Source organism: Ambystoma mexicanum, chromosome 3p (assembly GCF_040938575.1).
Source record: "Ambystoma mexicanum isolate Mex_15411 chromosome 3p, UKY_AmexF1_1, whole genome shotgun sequence".
NCBI classification, from domain to species: Eukaryota; Metazoa; Chordata; class Amphibia; order Caudata; family Ambystomatidae; genus Ambystoma; species Ambystoma mexicanum.
In genome coordinates this window covers 589645241-589665880 of record NC_090925.1, presented here as the reverse complement: position 1 = coordinate 589665880, position 20640 = coordinate 589645241, and the positions used below count along the sequence as shown (strand labels likewise).

The window sequence follows — 20640 nt, the reverse complement described above, 5'->3', positions numbered from 1 at the left end:
CAGAAAACTGGCCAAATTGTGCTTCCCTCATAAGAGAAAGAACGGACTAGGCAGAGCCTTCCCCACGGTCGCTTCTGACAAACGGAACTTAGCATTAAATATGAGATTAGAGCCCAACCCCATGAGCTTCCGAAACAAAACTGAAAACCCTCCTTTTTAAGTAAATGAGATATAGAAATAATCTCATATAATTGCCCTGCTCACTTCAAGCTGTCCTGTCTTTATATGGCCCATTGTCAAGCATCTGTTGCGTCCAGATGCCAGCGGGCTACCGGCGCGTTACAAGCAAATAGAAAAGATATTATGTATATATTAGTATTTTAATAAAATATTCTTTTTAATAGATCATGGAAATGTATTAATATATTTTAGAAGGTGATTTACAAGATGATTTGTAATGTTGATTTTATAGTGACTATTCTGTTATCTGGATGTATAATAATTTGCTTTTTTCTGAAAGTTAGTGTTAAAAGGTTTATTTAACCGTACAACACTTAAACATTTAGCGGGGTGCGTCTTGAGCCACTGTCAATGCGGTCGCCTCATTGAAAGCCTCTGTAGGACGCCCAGTCTCCTGCAGAAATTACGCCTGAATTAGCCTGCAGAAATAGGAACTGAGATTGTCTGCTGGTAGTGGAACTGCCCGGGAGCTATTCGCCAAATGGGAGGGGGGTGCAATCGCTGAGCAGCAGCCCGAGAATCTCTGTGGGGAAGCGCCAGGCACCTTCCCGAAACCCAAAACAGCGGCTGCTTGGGCATGCTGATGGAGAGCTTGGAAGACCCCACTGTGCCACCGCCAAGGGAACTCCGCCCTGCCCCCCTCCCTGAGGATGCAACCCCCCCCCAACCCGGGCCATCAGCGATGAATCTGCTGGGGTGTCAGAGCGCCCTGACCAGCAATTGGGCAAGCGGAGACTGAGCCCCCACCACAACACTAGACTGCCTAGCCATGGGGGGACGGAAAGTGGCCAGATCAGTGCAGCCCGGACATCCAGGAACTGGGAGAAACGGGAGTCTCTGAGGGCCGCAGCCGAAACAGGCAGCTCCCAATACCATGGCTACGGCCGTGCAACTGTTGAAACCGGCAGGTGCTCCTACATAAAGGAGGAGACCCCCATCGCCAGCAGTGGAGAGTGACTGGGTTCTCACTGGAGGCAGCAAAGTGAACCAGAGCCTCCAACCCACACAGCTAAGGACCAGGCAAAAGAAAGCGGATCCCCCAGCAAGACGCCCGAGGCCCCAGTCGGCGAAGGGTGAGGACCGGCAGCCCCACCATATCAGCCCAATGAGGAAGGAGAGGCTCAGCGGGCAGGCCGGCCAACCTCCGTCTCCCAACCAGGAGGTGCGAACCCCCACATACCCAAGAGAGGCCACGGCATTCCGGCGCGCCGCACAGAGCAGCCCCACCAGCACCAGCTAGGTTACACGTTGCAGCCCCACTGATACAAGCACAAAGCCCTGCCGCTCTGAGACGGATAACGCTCTGGGGCTGCAACGAGAGACTCTATAGTGGACCCGTCGTAAGGCCCCCTCCCCCACCCCGACACCTGGGGACCCTCCTTCTCATCTCGCACAAGGACAGTGGCATGGGGGCATTGAGATCCATGCTAGCTGACCATGGCAAGTGCGCAGGTGGAACATGGGTGCCCCGAGCCCAGCAGACCAGGAGCGCCAGGGCCTCTAGCCCAAAGTAAGACCGGATCCACAAGCAGCACCAGAGACACAACAGCCACAAACCCCACACCAAAGGAAAAAGCCAAAAGTCCTAGCAGGGCGGCCACGGAAACACCTAGAGCTGCACCAGGAACACAAAGGCCACACACACCAAATCGAGAGCCACAGCCAAAAGGCACAGAGGGCGGCCTCGCAATTCAGGAAGCAGTGTGAGCCTTAAACTGACTTAAGCACAGGCTGGGAGCCCACAGAAGGCCAAACCACAGCTCCCCAGATTAACCTCAATACCCCCCCCCCCCCAACAAATATGGCCAGAAACCTGCAAAATCAGCGGACATTGCAAGCATGCTGTAACAGAAGGAGAAGTCCAGGAAAGCAGACTCTGGACGCGCCCAAGCCGTGTCACCCTAACGATCCCCAGGCCAATGGGCCACGAAAGACGACATACAAGCCCTCTTGCCAGACTATCAAGCCGGAATTCTGGAACTGCATATCTGACGTGGCAGCTAAAATAGAAGGGCTAGATAATTGTATGGAGGAAGTAGAGCGCAGGTTCAGTGAAACGGAAGACCAGGCCGTGGACCACTCAATGCAACTTGCGAATCTACAACCAAGACTCCAAACTCTGGAAGGGAACAGTGAGGGAATGAAACACAGGCAGGAGGACTTTGAGAACAGAGCCCGCAGGAATAACATTCGAATTAGAGGGGTCCCAGCTACAATCTTGGATCAGGCCCTGCCAACCTACGTGAGTGACCTCTTCCAAACACTCCGCTCCGACTGCGACAAGTCCTTACTCCTCCTGGACCGCACCCATAGGCTACGAAGCTGTAGGGGCTCCCCGGTATTGGATTCGCCCGAAGTGATCACGCGTGTCCATTTCTTTTCCATGAAGCAGGAGATTATGTCCACAAGTTGCACCCAGGGTGACAACTTATCAAGGGGCTTCGCTGCAAATCTTCCAGGACCTGGCAGTCTCGACAGTCCAGAGGCTCAGAGCCCTCAGGCCCCCGACAACCTTCTTCCAAGACCGGGACATCAAATACTGCTGGCTCTTCTCAGTTTCGCTCCAGATGACTTTTGAAAGCCAATCATGCATAATCCATACTCTAGAGGAGGCAGGGGGTATTCTGGGGGGAGAGGGGGAGTCGGTATGGGGGAGAGGGAACCTGCTACCATGGATGAAGACTTAATAAGCCCGTTCCCGGTGAGGGAACAGGGAATGACCCCCCCCCCCAAAGCACAACAAAACATCTGGATGAAGATACCCAAGAGAGGGAATCCACCAGGCCAACAGGCCTAAGCCCCCTCCACGACGAGGGATTCAGTTAAAAGTAATCCGTTCTCCGGGCCATGACTCTTTCTGGAGCTCGGGCGTCCCACGATATGCCCCAGTCGAGTGTGTGGATACACACTGGCCTAAGGTCCTACAGGCCCTGTTGGATTTTGTTTTTGTTTACTCTTGGTTCTTTTTGTTCCCGGGTCATGTTCGAGACCAGACTGGAAAAGTTAAAAACCTGGTTGCAGCGGAATAGGACTCACAACACAACACTAGAGGCCAGAAACCCGCAGGGAGCTTCACTTTCCATCCCCCCAGATAGCTGAGGCGGGGCCCACTACCACACTTGAAGCTCTTATGTCTCACTGAACATCAGGGGCCTAAACTCCCCAGAGAAACGCAAGTCCGCCCTCTGGCACCTGAGACACCTTCATAGCTCGGTGGAATTCCTCCATGAAACACACCGGCTCTCAGACGTCCCATGACTGCGAAACAAAGCATTCCCAAAACAATACATGGCATCCGGAGACAAAAAGAGGGGCGGCACAGCAATCCTCCTAGCTAAAGGCACATCATTCAGGGAATGGGAGGACCTCCGGAACCCAGAGGGAATATACATAGCGTTGAAAGGGTAACTATTTGGCCAATTGCACGCCCTAATCTCAGACTACACCCCAAACGAGGGCCAGGAAACCTTCACAGAGCTGGAATCGACGATCCTCCCATTTCTCAAAGGCCAGGTGGTCATAGGAGGCGATTTCAACAGGGTCCCTAACCGCTTAACAGACAAGCCAAATCACCCCTCACCCAAAGATTTCAACATCACCCTGGGCCTTTATCAATTGCTCAGGAGAATAGTCTCGGGAGGATAGCTCAGGGGCAACATGCTCGCCTTGGAAGCAAGACGACACGGAGCAACACAGGTTTGATCCCCAGGTCCGCTCTTAGAAACCTCTGAATATTAAGAGTTATAAATAACCAATCATATCACATCAGGACTTTGGGGTTCGTGGACACATGGAGGGGCCTTCTCTCACGTCCACAGCACCACCTTGCAGATTGACTGTTCTCCTTCACTGATGAAGTGGAAATAGGTAGAAAGGATTATTAGAGCATGGTCTGAGAGAACCTAACAGCCAGGGTCTTTGACCCCAACCTCCCCACAAGACTCCAATGGGCCCTCTATGAACCAATGCTAAACGACATGGTAGTACGAGATACCATAACCAAAGCTATTCACAACTATTTGAAGGAAAACCCTCCGGAGCTCACCTCGACAGCAACTAGATCGCAGCTCATGAAAGCGGTTGTCAGAGGGGAGCTGATCGCCCAAGCAGCGGCATATAGGAAACGACGCAGCAAGATAAAACAACTGGAGCGGGAAGTAGAGACAGCTGAGAAAATCCATAAGAAAGGGTGGACACCTACAGCAGCCAAACTCCTTCGGCTCACAGGCACCAAATTAGAGGCACATTATGCGGAAGACACAGCTCGGGTCCTGATCAGGACAAAGCAAAGCTACTACGAAAATGGCAACAAAGCCAACAAGTTTCTGGTTGGTAAACTGGCAAAAGTGAAAAGGCGAAGGGACTCTGAGGGCGCAATCCTGTACGGGGAAGAGGCAAAGCTGCAGCTAGCAACCACTCACCTCACCAACACAATGACAGCCACCCCTCGGCCCCCCCAACTCCACAGCAGCATTTCTTAACACAGGCCAATCTCCCCCACATCTCAGCAATGGATAGGAGCGCCCTGGATCTCCCGATCGCAGCTGAAGAGGTGATCAAAGCCCTGAAACCAAGAGCTTCTTCAAACTCTTCCAACCCCTCCTTGTGGGCCCACTAACGGACAGACCCATTTCAATACTCAACGTAGATGCAAACATCTACTCCAAAGTGCTGATGAACAGACTGCCGACGGTGCTCCCAACTATCATAGATCAGGACCAGACAGGCTTCATCAAGGGGAGAAGCACAGGGGACAACATACGGCGGGCCATCAACCTCATCGAAGTCGCAGCCCAAGAACAACGGGAACGGGCATGCTATCTTTGGACTCCATCAAAGCCTTTGACCGGGTAGCCTGGACTTTATCCGGCTCACATTGGAAGACTTCCAGTTTGGCCCGTTGTTCCGCAAGATGCTACTGGCTAATTAACAAGCCCCGTAAACGTCCCCAAGGATAAACCAAAAACTTTCGGCCCCCATCTCACTCTCGTGCGGGACGAGACAGGGCTGCCCGCTCTCCCCACTAATCTTTGCCCTTGTGATGGAGCCATTCGCACAGAGAATCCGTATGAACGACACCATCTGTAGGCATCCATCTAATTCATGGTCTACTTTATTGCTACTTGCTGCATGCTCCCCAGCGTTTGCCTCCTTCCTATGAACCCATTCTCCTCCAGAACCAGTAGCTGCACTCCCCACTCTCATACCCACTTCCAAAAATATTGGCATCACACTAGGATGCCTTTGTTACCTTCACACAAGTATCTGACCAAAGGGCACCCCAACCTTGATATTGCCAGAGATACTTTGGATGGATGCCCTATATTACCTACCGGGATCCTCACTAACCTTTCAGTATTAAGTCTCAACTTCTATGCTGAAATGTGTAATGCACAGACATACTAAGCCACTCAGACATGGCAATCTGAAGCACCCTCCCAACAGACATCAAACAATAGAACACTGCATCTCTATAGCCAAATTATGTTCCCACGCCCCCAGCCAATCCATCCTAGCACCACAGGAACACAAGAGCCCCTAGAAACAGATCCAGATGCAGAGCTCACAGTACTATCGGTAGGCACGCATCAACAGAATAGTAAAGCTATAATGCATCTTCCCTCTCTTCTCACTAACCTAACCCATACCCCTATTGGTCAGATCCAGCAGAGCAACTGGAGTTCATCTGAATGGCAGTGTTGCACTATGTAAATCCCAGTAACATTGCATAACAAAACAGCAAATGTACTGGAATTGGAACCTTTAACCTGCAGGTTACACAGATCTGTGCAGAAGGCAGATTACCTTTTAAGCTTTGACTAGGACTGGAACCGGTTACCTTCAGGGTGCTAAAATCTCAACATCAGGCAAAAAAACCCAATCAGCTATCTCCAATTAATGGCATTGAAGATGTGATATGTTGCTTAAAATGACGTTTGGCAACTCCTAAAGAATTCACCATTGTTGTGTCCAAACCACCTTATATTATGCTCACAGCACCCCTTTCTTTACCTCCACCCTATTTAGACACTCCACCGTGGTGCAGGTCTACCACAGATTTATGAACGGTGGCTCGATTGGTCAAGGTCGTATAAACACAGATAGCAGTTTTATTATTTGCCTTAGTATTAAGCGATCAAAGGACATCCTTTATTCAAAAGTGACCGCACGTTTCAGGCGGGTTGGACAGCAGTGCAAAGATGAGCTGACCATCCTTTGTCCACACAACTGGCTCCCAGTACCCAGGGTGTGCTAAAACAAGAAGAAAAAAAAAAACATTACTAGCCCTTTCTGGAGGGATCGAAATGGAAGTTCAACAGCAGCCGTTTGCACTGCTGTTCTTCCAGTTACCAAATACCCTGACAAGACCAGGAATGACCCAGCCATGTAATGCTCACCGCCTGTGACTGTTCCACACGGGCATAGGAGATTAATATTATTTGCGCTGCATAATTAAGTGCATCCCATTTTTTTTTAAATACAGGCTGTGCTTTAAAATAGACACACTTTGATTTACGTAAATAACCAAAGGGGGTAAAAGAGGGTATTTGAATAGAAGGTCAGAATCAAATTCCCTTTTAGAATAGGGTGAAACTTTGTTGGCACAAATGATCAGATGTGCTAGGTAGGACATCTCATAATTTGCAGCAAAATTATTTTTGAAAATGTGCCCCTGTGGATTTACATCTATATATCCAATCACATCAAAAGAGTAATTAAATTCTAAGCAGCATGTATCACATACTCTCAGACTTACAACTCATTAAGAATCTGGTTTGCATACCATACTATAACCATTATTATCATGAAAACTCACCGCCTTGAATTGCAAGGTCCCCCATATCACCAGTTAACTCTCTCATGCTACCAGAGGTAGGCTCTCCTTTGATGTCAGGAACTGCATTTCTACGTCCGGTACGATCACAGGAAATGAAATCCGTGTATGCAGTCTCAACCTCCATTACGTTGCTTTCATATCAAAAACCATAAAAAGTCCTGAAATGAAGTAATAATAGGTTTAAATGACAGGCACATGTTGCCGTCTATTTTACTGCCAAGTATGCCTGCATATTATGAAATTATTGTGAATATTTTTACTGTTCGATTAAAAAAAAACAAGTATCAATGAAAATTGGCTTGTTCTACAATGCTTTTGAGAACATGGGCTTTGAAACGGACCTTGATTTAGGTAAATTACCCGGCAGATTCCACTCCAAGGTCTTTGAAAATTCAGTGCTATGGTGTAAGAAGGAACACTAGAACAATTCATCACAAAGGTCTTTGTTGAAGGCCACTACCCAACTCTGGGGGCATCTAGCAAGGTGACCAAGAGGTGACCAAGGGGGCTGAGAGCATCCCAGAGCTAGTTGAAGATGGACCTGGACATAGTATGGGGCAGATCCCCTGGTCACCTGCACTTAGTCCAGTCCCCAGGCAGAGGACTGCGAAAAGAGGCCATCCAGGACCACTGCATTTTTAAGAGTGCCATCTCTCGCACTAGGGGACTGGAATGAGAATGACTCCAAGATACATTGTCTCCCTGTCCCCAAACACGTTGCAAACAATGCTTTAGATGCTGGGACTTTTACAGGAGGAAAGCACTAAGACCGAAAAAAAAAAAATTGAAAATGATTTGAACTTCTTCAGAATTTGCTGAAAAAGGACCCTCACATATTCCTAAGGTATGCGCACCCATCAGCCGCACACCACATTTTTTCTTTGGCACTTGAACAATGAGCTCACAGAGACATTAGTGGGACACCAGATTTTTCCACAGCATTCTGGAGCGAGGCTGCTTCAGAAACGGACGGCACATGCACTTCATGGCAGAGCGAAGTTTAGGGGCCTCATTACGAGTCCGGCGGTAGCCGTGCCGGAAAAACCGGCACGCTACCGCCAGCCTGGTAATTCCATTCCACCTACGTGATTGCCGGAATCACCGGGGCATTACAACCCTGGTGACCTGGTAATTCCGGAGGCGGAATTCTGTAAATCCCCATTACCATGGAGTCCCATAGGACTCCAAGGGGATGGGGACCATGGAAACACTGGTTCCGTCTATGATAGAGCCAGTGTTTTCCATATCCGCCTGCAGGCGGGTGGTGTTAAACCCGCCAGGTCAGACCTGGCGGAAGTGACACCTCCCGCCTGCAGGACTCTGAATCAGCCGGTCCGGAAACAACGGTGGGGGTGGTTTTACAGCCACCGTTCTTTCCGGACCGGCAGGGTTGTAATGAGGCCCTAGGAGTGTGTAGGGCACTCACGGTGGCAACAGTAAAGACAGGCAAGTGATCACAGTTCAAGGGTGTTTATTAAACTGTATAAATGGGTGAGAAAATGCCTAATCTAAATCTAAGATGGCAGCAAGCAACGACCATCAAATAAGGCAATCCTAGTGGGGTCTTGTCAAATAAAAAGAGCCTATACTAAAAAAAAAATATTGCCAATCCTTACTGCTAAGTAACAAAAGAGTGCAGGATAATGTTCATCAGAAAAGAACGAGTTCACAAAATGATAAGTCAGGATGGTATAACTGGGGCCTGCTCCCTTCCCCAAGTTTTTAGCACAGGACAAGGCGGGACTCTCGAGCACAGCACACTCCTGGGCTTCTCCAGCACAAGCGTACAGTTAGTTTCCATAATATCAGGGTCTTCTGTGGCCAAGTTGCTTTTAAATTATCTTGCCTCAGAGGTCCTGATGTACTAACAACAACAAACAAAAAGTTTTTCAGTAATCTTCCTGTCGGGTGATTTCCTTTCACCTGTGGATCCCCCTCAACAGGGCTACAATCCTTTTTGTAACCTTGGCTTCCCTCAGTCGGGTTCACATTTGCCAGTTTTACACAGTTCTCTTATTCGTAATACCTAGCGGGATTCACTTCCCTTAGCTTTTTCTAGACCCCCCCGTCAGGCTTTCCACATTTATTTTTCATACAGTGTTTCACTCAACCGGGCACACCCATCTGTTTCACAATGTCAAAACTTTGGTAATGGGTTAAGTACTTTCGATTGTCCAAAGCATTTTTGCTCGACCCTTGTATGACCATCTTAACTTTTTATGTCGGCCTTTCCTACGGCCTCTTATTACTAGAACGTTCACAAGAAAAGGGGACCACCCAGAGTCTTTCGAATGGACGGCCACGTGGCGCCGGACCACTCTGCAGCTGGTCTTTCGCTGGTCTTTTAAAAGTTCACTAACACACAAGTTTTGTCCATAACAAGTTGCTGTTTGCAACCTACGCTCAACACTGTACATTTTACTATTGGTGCTCCCCCCGACTCACCAGCTGTGCTGACCGCTGTTTTTTCTCTCTGGAGTCAAGGACGGTACCACGGTTGCAAGCGGGCCTCCCCGTCTCGGTTATCAGTGTGAAAGGTCCTGTGCACCGTTGGCATCTGTTACTCCACACGTCAGCTGTAGTTCCTGGTCTTACGATTCCTTTCACAGAGGCTTTGCGGGTTTGGGTCGAAAAGGGCAAGGGCACTTGCCCCTTGTTGTCCTTTCCGGTCTCCCCACCTTTCTTCTCGGTTTGAACTGCCGCCCTGGAATAGCTGCTTCCTCGTGCGTTTGTCCTTGCTCAAAGTGTGCTCTCGTGCTCCGCTTTTTATCCCTGTGGGGAAGGAAAAGGGCCATCATATGTGTGTGTAGTTATTGTCAATTGCCTGACTCTGCCTGACCCTGGTGTTGGGACACGTCAGATAAACAGCTCTGGTGTTGTTTTTCACGGTATAAGAAAGTGTTTGTGTCGGAAGGGGTGGGGGTAGAGCTTCTAAGTATGCTACAGGGTAGGATGGGGAACCGCATCTCACCCGTCTGTGTCCCACTTCCACTCCCTGAAGACCGCCCATGGAGGTGATCCTCCCCCACTGGTCCAACCCCAGGAACTGGATCCAATAGCGATGGCTGTGTCCTGGCCACCTGGATGACAGATCTCCGGGGACTAGCGGGTGAGACACCTTCAGGTTTCGCACAAGGAAACGGTGCCAAATCCGAGACTACTTCTACTTTGCTTACCTAATGTAATACACCCAGTGAGTGCAAGCAATCTTTCCCTACCATTAGGGTACAAGCCCAAAGCCATGAAGAACACAAGGCTGCACAGTTCACGAAACTGAAATCAAAGATGGCAATCATCCTTTTAAAGTCTTGGTCTAGCCCCAAATCAAAACCAGGTGAAGCACTTCACATGAGCAAACCGCAGCTCCTTACTCTTCACATCTACAGGTGCAGCACCTCTGAGAGCACCCAATCAGCAGAACGGTCCCTGGCTTATATACACTCAGGGTCCCAGTCAGGCAGTGTGGGTGTTTGTAGTAGCATCTGGCTGGTGTAGCAAGTTGGAGAACGAGGAAAAGTTCAGGAGGAGGCTGGACAATAGAAGAGGTTGGAGACAAGATGAGGTTGGTTTGAGATGCAGAGAAGTGATTAGTTTCAGTTGCGAGGAGGTCGGTTAGAGACATCACAAGGAGATGGGGTTTAAACAAGGAGACTGATTGAGGAGATCAAGAGCAAGGGATTGGTGGAAGACATCAGAAAGGATAGATTCATATCCCAGGAAAAGGTTGGACATAAACATCAGGAAAGAAGTGCAGCAGCTAGAAAAGTCATAGCTAGCAAGAACTTGAAGACACAAGAGAGCATGCTTTGATAAGGGTGAGGCGGCAATCAAGGTGTCAGAGAAGACCAACCTTAAACCAGAGACTGAAAAACAGTGTGAGAAACCTTTTATGCCAGTGTTTGAGAGCACTGTGAGAACAAAAGGGGATGAAGGCTGTGGGAACCCATTTAATCCTGAAAGGCTGACATGCTAGGGGCACACCTGAAGGAACCATGTGGCATAAGAAGGCTTATTTCTTTTTTCTTTGCATTTACAGTACACATCTGTGTTTTTTTCCATCCAGTATTATAATCCAGAAATAATAGCCATCTTGGCCTAATCACTGAATTATTTTAAATCTATAATGAAATATCACAGCAAGGCCAAGTGGAAAAAAGCATTGACGAAGCCAAAAGATTAAGCTTTTGCAATTTTGCATTGCTTGTCACATTTATATTCATGAATTTGTGTTGTGGCCATAAAGAACAGACCCAGCTGAAAGAAAATGCAAGCTGAGGACCGGTCATCTTGTGACTTATTACATGAGCTACTAGCCTGTGCTTGAAGATTAAATACTTCTAACATAATCAGCAAATGAGGCAAGAAAACGGCAGTTTACACAGCCTGCTACAGAGGACCCTAAAATGCCTTTGATCACTGTACCAGCCAACATATCATCAATAATTTTAACACACACCCTCACCCGTAAGCACCAATAATGATAATTGGCTGTAAATTATGTCGAAAAGAATGGTGTAACCCCTAAAAATCACTTTGCAAAGCCAAAAAGTAGGCCTGTACTACTCAAACAGAATACTAAAGTACAGGATGTAGGATATCATGTGTAGAAGGGCATCTACTGCTTCATAACTATTGTTTGCATCAAGATGAGAATAGTGTCCCAGACCAAGACACTGCATCAGTTTTACCAGCAATGCCCATGCAAAGACGACATCAACATTTATGACACAATGCGAGTTACAACTGATGTAAAGAAGATCAGACAGCATGATGGTGTGATGCCCATTGTGCGCAGTCCATTGTGCGCTGAGTGTCATTGTGTTAGTGTTACAGCGTGAAACTGTTGTAGCTGCCCGCTGCATTGCAACTCCTTGAAGTCTGTTACGAAGTCGGTCTTCAGTGTCTACTCTTTCGGGAGGCACTCACCTTCAAAAACTGAGAACCATTGTGTCACTGTGTTGGTGAGTTCGTGATCACTTGCTTCTCTCTGTCGTGTTCAGAGTCTCCAGGTGCCTGTGAACCTCACGTAGTAAGTCTTTTTTGTGAATTGCTTGTATAACGCCCGCTACTGTTTGGAGACTCACTGTTATGGTGGCATCTGTACACAGTAAACAAGCTGAGAACGTTGGGAGAGCACTTCTGAGATTGACTTTTCAGCATCTGTATCACCTTTTTTAACTAATGCAACCTCAAGCAGACAGAGGACCGTGTCTAAATCATCGAAGCAAGCAACAGTTGCATCTTTTTGTCACATAGTCGAGGTACTCGACAGCACTCAAAAATCACAATCCATGGCCCAATCGAGGCAAAAATGTATTACGTCACTAAAAGGACCAGCTGCATGTTCTGTTACATTAGAGCCGAAAATTTCAGATCAGGTCATGAGCCCGGGGTCTCCTGACTTAATCGTTGAGAGTGGGGATGTTACGAACATCGTCACTGCTGTGCTGGACTCAGACCCTAGAAATGGTCTCTTACCAGAGCAGGATGACTATAATTTTAAATGAGCCATTCTTAAGGCACTGTCGGTTTACAGGTGACCTAACCAGCAACACCGACTTGTCCTTCACTTCAGACAAACCTGCATCTAGGATGGAGGTGCCTAGTTCGCATCAATTCAACACCACCACTTTCCCCTGGAAATGCACAACTACCGACATCTTCACACAAAAGAACATCCAAACAAGAAGAACGTCGAACATCTTGCCGAACATTGATTCTCTGGGGTTGGCATCTATTTCGGCTCTACATTTAGTTTTAGAGTCAATTCTGCATGTCTATGATAACATAAAAGACATTGTTTAGGGTAACGCCTTAAACATTTCTTCAGTTGACCAGAAAATACAAAAAGTACTAGAACTCACTATGACGGGGTGTGCTAGTGTGCTAAGCAGGCTGTGTCTCTAAGGCACAATCCAATTTTGGAACCTCTTATAGACATAACTTCGCCAACTATTCCAGAACAACTATTTCACCTACAGTTAAGCCAGTCCCCCAACAGTCCTACTCCACTGTTAGACTATCACTTGAGACTAAGTGTGTTTCCAGTGTTATTCAATTCTCCACGAGAAGCTAAGAGGCCATAAGTGACAAACGACCGTTCGCCATCTCGTGTCACTGGGAACTTTAATCGTAAAGGCAAAGCTAGGAAAAAACATTGTCAATTGAACAAGAAGTCTAAAAACGTAACCGCTCTTAACTTGAACGGAAATCCTCATTAAAATGTTGAATCTGCTTACCTGCAGAGGGCGAGATCATGGACTGCAACACAGACAACTGGAGCTACGACATCGTTGTCATTTGTCGCCCCTACTGTTGAGGTCTGTCAATCAGCTACCAATCACAGGCCGACAACCAACAATCAAACAAAAATGACTACACATCTGCAATTCACAAAAGTCACGGCTTGTGACCCTGTCATTTATTTGAACGATTTGGGCCCCATCACTGTCAACAGGGTGGTGGCACGTAAGAGAAACCCAGGGCCTACACGATCATCATGAAACACTTCTAACAGCTCCTGACCCCTTGCCTTCCAACACCGGGCAAGCATTAAGTTCTAATCATTCATCTGCCATAATCAGTTGGGAAAACCACACACAGGTCAATGGTGTTTTGCCCATGAATCGTGGAAAAATACTAGACATATTTCAAACTATACCCATCTTTGCAAGCCCTCCATACAGGCGACATTAACTATGTAGCTATTTCAGACCAAGGAAATTATTGCCTGGTCTGCTACTTCTATTCAAACCTAATTGCATGTTTGGTTTTGGACGAATGACCCACTTTGATATCTTTGGGCTTTGACCTTTACGTGTTAAATTACCAAGAAGAGGCTCTGGCTTTTTTATCTGTTCCATCTATTGCCTTAAAAGAAGCCAGACCGGACTCCGGGACCACAGGGGGTTCTGGTCAAACCATCCAATTACTTTGTTAACTTCGAAATTCTTATAATAAATCTATATTGGAACCCCTCCAGGTCGATTTACGCCTCCATTCAATCTGCTATGGCCTCAATAATTGAGGAGTGGCTGGAACAAAGCCTTCCCCACGTGGTAATTGTGCGGGGGTGGGGGAGACTTCAATTCAAACTGCAGAGGGTACTAGGTTGAACAATTCTTCTGTAGTACCCTTCCCTACTTCTTCAACCAATATTGTGCGAGGGGTAGTTTGGGATTGGTTTATGCTTGGTTGGGGGATGTCACTTGTTCCATTGCACGAGGATATCGATGCCTCAAGCATTTTCACTTGTCACAGGGAGAATATGCATTCCTGGATCGATTATATCTATGTGTCTGTTGAGTTAAGAAGTGTGTGTAGTCCTATATTGCTACACGATCCTGCAATAGGTGATCACATTATTCTGCATTTCAACTTGCAAATCCTTGTTGCTTCTTTGATGTATACCCTATGGCCATGTTATCTACTGATCAGGTCAGGCTAACTGTTAAATAGAATGATTACCCTTGTCGACATTTCTCAAGTTTACTATGCAGTTGCTATTAATAACCTTGCTCCGCTCAATAGTGGTCTATTATTTTCTCACCTTTCAGCAAACACATTCAACTTAATGATTCTGCAATATTTAAAACATTTACCAAGAAAGGTAGGATGTTAACATATAAACACTAAAATTGCTGAATCAAAAAAGCTTAAAAGATCAAGGTTAAGAAATATTGGCAAACAGTGTCTTCCTCACTCCGAATTTACAATCAACATGAGGTCCATCTTACAGGCTCACAGAAACGATGTTAAGTCCCTAAAATTGGTAATGCACACAAACGACAACCAGATTGTTTTAAACCAACTCACGTGTTGCAACACAGATGAATTCTGGGCTACCATCAATAATAAACTGGGCCGTGTCCAGCCACATATAGCATGTCTCATTTCGGAACAGTTCTGGGTAGATTATTACACTAAGAAATAATCTTTTCCTGATGGGTTTACATCGAGCGACCAATTCATCACAGGAACGGTGGTCCTGAGTGCATGTCTTCGGAATGAAGAGGATATCTCTTGAGCCATCTCTAGAGCAAAGGCTTCTAGGGCTCCTGGTCCTGATGACTTGGCCCCGGTGGTCATTAAAAGCGCAACTAATATTTGGCTTTCTTTCTTAAAAGCACTTTTTGTTACAATCTTTGGGACCCATATTCTTCCCCCGACATGGCGGGGGTCCAGAATCATCCCGATCCATGAGAAAGACAACCTTAGCAATCCTGACAACTATAGGCCCATAGCCTTACTTGATGCTGCCAGTAAAATATCTTTTCTTTTCTCTTGTTAAGAGACCTTAATACCAGCCTTTCACAACTGGGTACAATTACGCGCTACCAAGTGGGCTTTAGGCCTCAGATGGGGCTGAATTTTGTAAATTTTGTTTAAGCCTAGAGCACACCTTCCCAGTAATTTGTTCTAATGTTTCACGACTAGTAAAGGGGTGCTGGGGAGAAAGCCAACCCTGACACTCGGTTGTATGGACAAATGAAGATAACAAAAGGAGTCGAAACACCTGTTTTACCACTCATTAGTTTATGAGTAACAACATAGGATTACATTTCTCAAAACATAATGGAATGAACTTCATGTTTTCACAATTCTGATCTGAATACACCATCTAACTATAGGATTACCCATACATTTCTAAACAAACCCCCTTTCCGTAAACAGTAGTGATCACTCGTGATCATCCGTTAACATCTATGCCTATACCATATTATTGTGTATTATATACACGATAGTAGTCAGACATGCTCTTTAAATATATTCCTTTGTGATACGGGGTAGGCTGCTATAAACATCCACAATGCCTGGTTAGAATCTGTAATAACAACAGACAGATTACCCAAGATTTGGAGGAACTAAACTAATATGCTTGCGGGATGTATTACAAACATAAAACTACAGAATTACGTCATCACGCATGAGTGTGATGACACAAGTAAACAAAAAGCTGCCATTTTGTTGGCACCAAGCAGCTTCAGTTCGATGGAGTGGATACCAGCGTGCACCGAATCCGAACAGGTAAAACATGGAAAGACTTCATGGATTTAACTAGATATAACTATATTTGGGGAATTTGGATCTCATTCTAAAGAACTTACACTTGGCAACTAATATAGAAGATTACCATGGGACTACAGAAGCTTGAAGTACTAGGGGGAATAGAGATATTGACCACCCCATCCTGATTGGGAGGTTTAGAGGTTAACTTATTTTATAGATTTGCAGAATTACATCCAGTATATTTATATATACTTATAGAAGACAAGGTACTTACAGGACACATTTATACAATTCTTGACGATACTCCATTTTTTGCCAATCCAACAGGCATACATATCTTGAGGAAGAACCTGCTTGGAACTCCTTAATATATTCTGCCGCATTGGATACTTACCATCCATACTTTACTAAAGTAAGATCTTAAACCTGTATAATGTCATCATGCCACAGATAGAAAATAATTTAGAGTTTACAGGACATTCATTTATGTCCACAGGCACAGACACATTGTAAAAGTGATTATCAGGAGGAGTTGATAACATAGAAAGTAGTGGGGATCACTCACGACTTAACAGAATTGAGAAAGGAAGAATTCCTTGATTGTTTATACAGGTAAGTAGTTGCACTCGCTACTTTTAACTGTAAGGTTAAACAAGAACAGTTTTAGTATGGTTTATTGCCTCCAGTCATTGACTAGAGAGAGAACATCTACTTTGGAACTTTTGGTTCTTTTTTAGGGAGAATTAGCTAGCTCCTAAGGCGATAGAGACCAGAAGATGTATAACAGTGGAACAGACATATAGATGAAGTCTACAAAGGTGATCGCAAAGTATACAAACATTGACAGAATACTAATAGAACTAAATGTAAAATATTACTAAAATATGAATTATTGATTATTCATTTTAGATATCAGGAAATTGAGTAGACAACTCCTGAAGAAGGGGGGGACAAGGACCCCGAAACGCGTAGAGGAAATACTTAAGGATTAATTTTTTCATCTCTGCAAACATTTCTCTATGGAAACACATGCTTAGGGACAAGGAGTTGAACTCCTTGATGTATAAATTGTCTACCAATGTCAGAAATTGAAACTTGAATATTGTTGAAAAATTGGATATAATTATTTTTGCTTGTGTTACAAACTCAATGCTGATAATTGAGAAAAAGTCATTATGAATAATACTGAAGGTGTTACTTATAACCATTTTTTGTTTTTATAACTATATAAAAAAACTTTTGGTATGAGAAGTGTTAATTTGAAGTGAATACACTAATTACAACACAATTTGGGTGTGCGGGGAATGGGAGAGTCCCACAGGTGTGTGGACTCCTGTTATTCTCATATGGGGACTGCCCTAAATGTGACAATCATGGCTCATCTACAAGCCTCAGTGAAAATATCATTAAACAGAACCACCTAAATGGCATCGATTGACATGTGCAGTGCATTTGATTGTGTTGGAAGATCCACTTTGTGGAACAAAATATTCGCTTGTCACGTGCCTATGAAATTAGTCCAGCTGATGGAGTTGATGCACAGTGGCACAATCATAAAGTCAGGCTCTCTAGGGAGGGTTCTTTGTCAAAGCTCATCATAACATTAGTGGAATTAAAACAAGGGTGTGTTTTGGCTCCACTTCTTTTTAACACTTATATTAGAGATATCGATCTTTGGCAGAACATCAACACCTTTTACTGTCAAACTGGGCCAAATTAAATTGGTTGGCCTTTGCGCATGACACAGTCTTTTTTAACAAAACAGCTATTGTCTCCATCGAAAGCTTAACCTGTTTTTTCACTATGCCTGTAATAACAATTTATTGGTCAACGGCTAAACGTCTAAAGTTTTCAATTTTACTACAAAAACTAAACTCAAGACCATGTACTGATAAATTGGCAACTATAGGCTTGACAGAGTGCTCGCCCCGATATACTTGGGATACAATCTTTCAAACGCTAATTCACTTGCCGTATGGAAGCAATCTTTGAAAGACAAGTTACGGCCCTTAGTGTCCCAAACTAAACACCTTTTTTGCCAGCTATGCACATTTTCTATTCTGGCTCGGCTAAGATTTTATCTAGCCAAGATCAAACCCATATTGCTTTGTGCTTTGGATATGTCTACTATGGATTTGGGCCCTTATCTGAATGTCAATCAGGGACATATTTGAAGAGAGACATTTGGTCTCTCTAAAACAGTCCCCCAATGTAATTCTCAGACATGAACTGGTGTTAATTTCCCTTCAGAAAAGGCACTTGCAGTCTAGTTATGCCAAGATAATCTCTCCTCCCTCCAATTCTCTATATATCGACTTAATGTCTTTAAGAGCAATATGACAAATCTTTTGGATTGCATTTGTTCTACACATCACACATCCCGCCACTACTAAACATACATTGTTTAGGCAGGACTGGTTTGAAACCATCGTGCAACTTAACACCTACAGCTCCTATAAAGAATAGGCTACTTTTCCGAGGAAGAGAGGAGATCTGCCTAGGTCCTTACATCTATTTCGTTGTAATAAGTCACGTACAATGAACCTTCTTTTCCGCCTCAATCAGTTGCCTACTCTTAAACGAATAGGTCACTGTAAAGTTCCTCAGGATCAAGTCTTAGATTGTCATCTTTGCAGCTGCTTTGGTTCACTGCATACACTAAGCCACTTGGTTACCTCTTGTCCTACCGTATAGGTTTGCAGAAATCAGGATTAAAGTGCCTTTATTTAAGGTAAAAAGTGCATATGGCACTGCGCATATTTGGGTTTGGATGACCCAGACAATGAGGGGTGCTTCAAATATCACACACACACCATAAGTGTATAAAGATATATTATGAATAAGGGATACAAAGTGAGAGATGCATAAATAAATAATAGCTGAAGAATACATTTTGTAAGCGCGTATACCAAAGAAACAGTTCCTCGCAAGTTGGCTTTTTGTTCGGGCATCGGCCGAGTGACTTCATCCATGGGATCTATCGCTGTTGACCCAAGGTATAGATATTTAGCTAATTGGCTCTCATTCTTTCCGTTTTTTCTTACCGCTCATGACAACCAGCTTATTGGCACCTCAACTTTTTGCGTAATTACCTACCTTAAAAGTGGTGCTTTACTTATATCAGCCTTTACTTTTTAATGGAAGGCACAAATTTAATGACCATTTCCTTGTCTTTTCAATCGATCTAAAATTAACCTAATTCAATGATCACACGCGGACAGACCATGACTGATCATGTGCACATTTTGAGACTTTGAACCATTTCGAATCTTTTGAGAATTCCTGCAGTAATATCACATAGAATCCATTTTTCTTTCTATCCTTTAGGGCAACTTTCTGACATCATATGCTAATTAGCAGTGCAAGCTCGTTCTTGAAATCCAATATTACGCACAGACTTCTCCCTCATCCCAATCAACAGACACTCTAGAGGAGGTGGAGTAGCCGTCCTTTTTAAATCCCACTTCTCCGCCTCGCTCGTCGAATGCCAAACAATCAATTCCTCTTGCAAATCGCTTCTCGTCAAACTATCCCCCCCCCCCCGACGTTCTCCCACAGCTTCCTAATCATCTACAGACCCCCCCGGCTATGACAGACATTTCACAACCAACCTCTGCGATTCTATAGTCGCCATCCAAATAAACCACCCCTCCTTCACCCTTCTAGTGGACTTCAATATATGGCTTGACATCCCCACCAACCCCATGACCCACTCACCTACCTTGATACCCTTAACCATTGCCGTCACACGAACGGCCCAACTCACTCTAAAGGACACACCCTTGATACCATCTTTAGTTGCCATGACCAGATACATCTAGCCCCCCCTGTACCTCATCTGGTCTGATCACTTCATTGTCCCTTTAACCATCCGCTCACCTGCCTCCATGCCCATACTTGAGTCAGCTGCCCCCATCCGCCGCAAATGCTGGAAGAAACTAAAGATCCTCCCTTACCTAGCCGAAGCTCTGCTTCAAAGACCTCCCTCAACCATCCCATGTAATGAACCCATAACCATCGACTCCTTTGACTCCTGGCTCAATATCTCACTAATCCTGCTCACCCCCACCTGCCAATCCTCCGCTCGCTGTGGTTCTTATCCCAGATGGTTTACACCAGAAGTGAAGATTGCAAAACAACTGAATAAATCCCTCGAACGCAAATGGCGGAAAAGTAAAACCAACCAGAGTAGATCCATCCTCGCCCTGCAACATCACCACTACAAAGCTGAAATCCGAAAAGCTAAAAAAGCCCACTACAATTCTCGAATTCTCAACTTTGAAAACCGCAGCAAGGAACTCCACAAAATAATTTCTGAATTCGTCAAACCGACCTGTACCTCCGCCCAATCTACCCCATCTCAATCACTCTGACTCGCTCTCCCTCCACTTCTACACCACTGCTCTCAACTGAACAACATCTCTCAACAAGCTGGCCCCCCTGTCCCGGCCACATATTCCATCCACCCTACCAATTACTCCCCCACCCACCACAACAACAACTCGACCCACTTTTGCTTCGTTCACACCAATCTCGAGAGACCAATTTCTCGACCTTCTCTCTGCTCAGAAACAATCTGGCTCCCCCCTTGACCTCTGCCCCGCCTCAGTCTT

The 20640-nt window shown here is 45.4% G+C and overlaps 1 protein-coding gene across 10 annotated transcripts in view; it reads right to left on the bottom strand.

Moving 5' to 3' along the window:
• PKIG (cAMP-dependent protein kinase inhibitor gamma) overlaps positions 1–20640 on the bottom strand; it is a 1186538-nt gene that overhangs the window by 74971 nt on the left and 1090927 nt on the right. For all 10 annotated transcript variants that reach the window (XM_069651336.1, XM_069651335.1, XM_069651337.1 and 7 more), the window contains one exon: positions 6998–7176. In XM_069651336.1, coding sequence (XP_069507437.1) covers positions 6998–7142 — 145 coding nt within the window. In that variant the 5' untranslated portion in view covers positions 7143–7176. The remainder of the gene's footprint in view (positions 1–6997; positions 7177–20640) is intronic.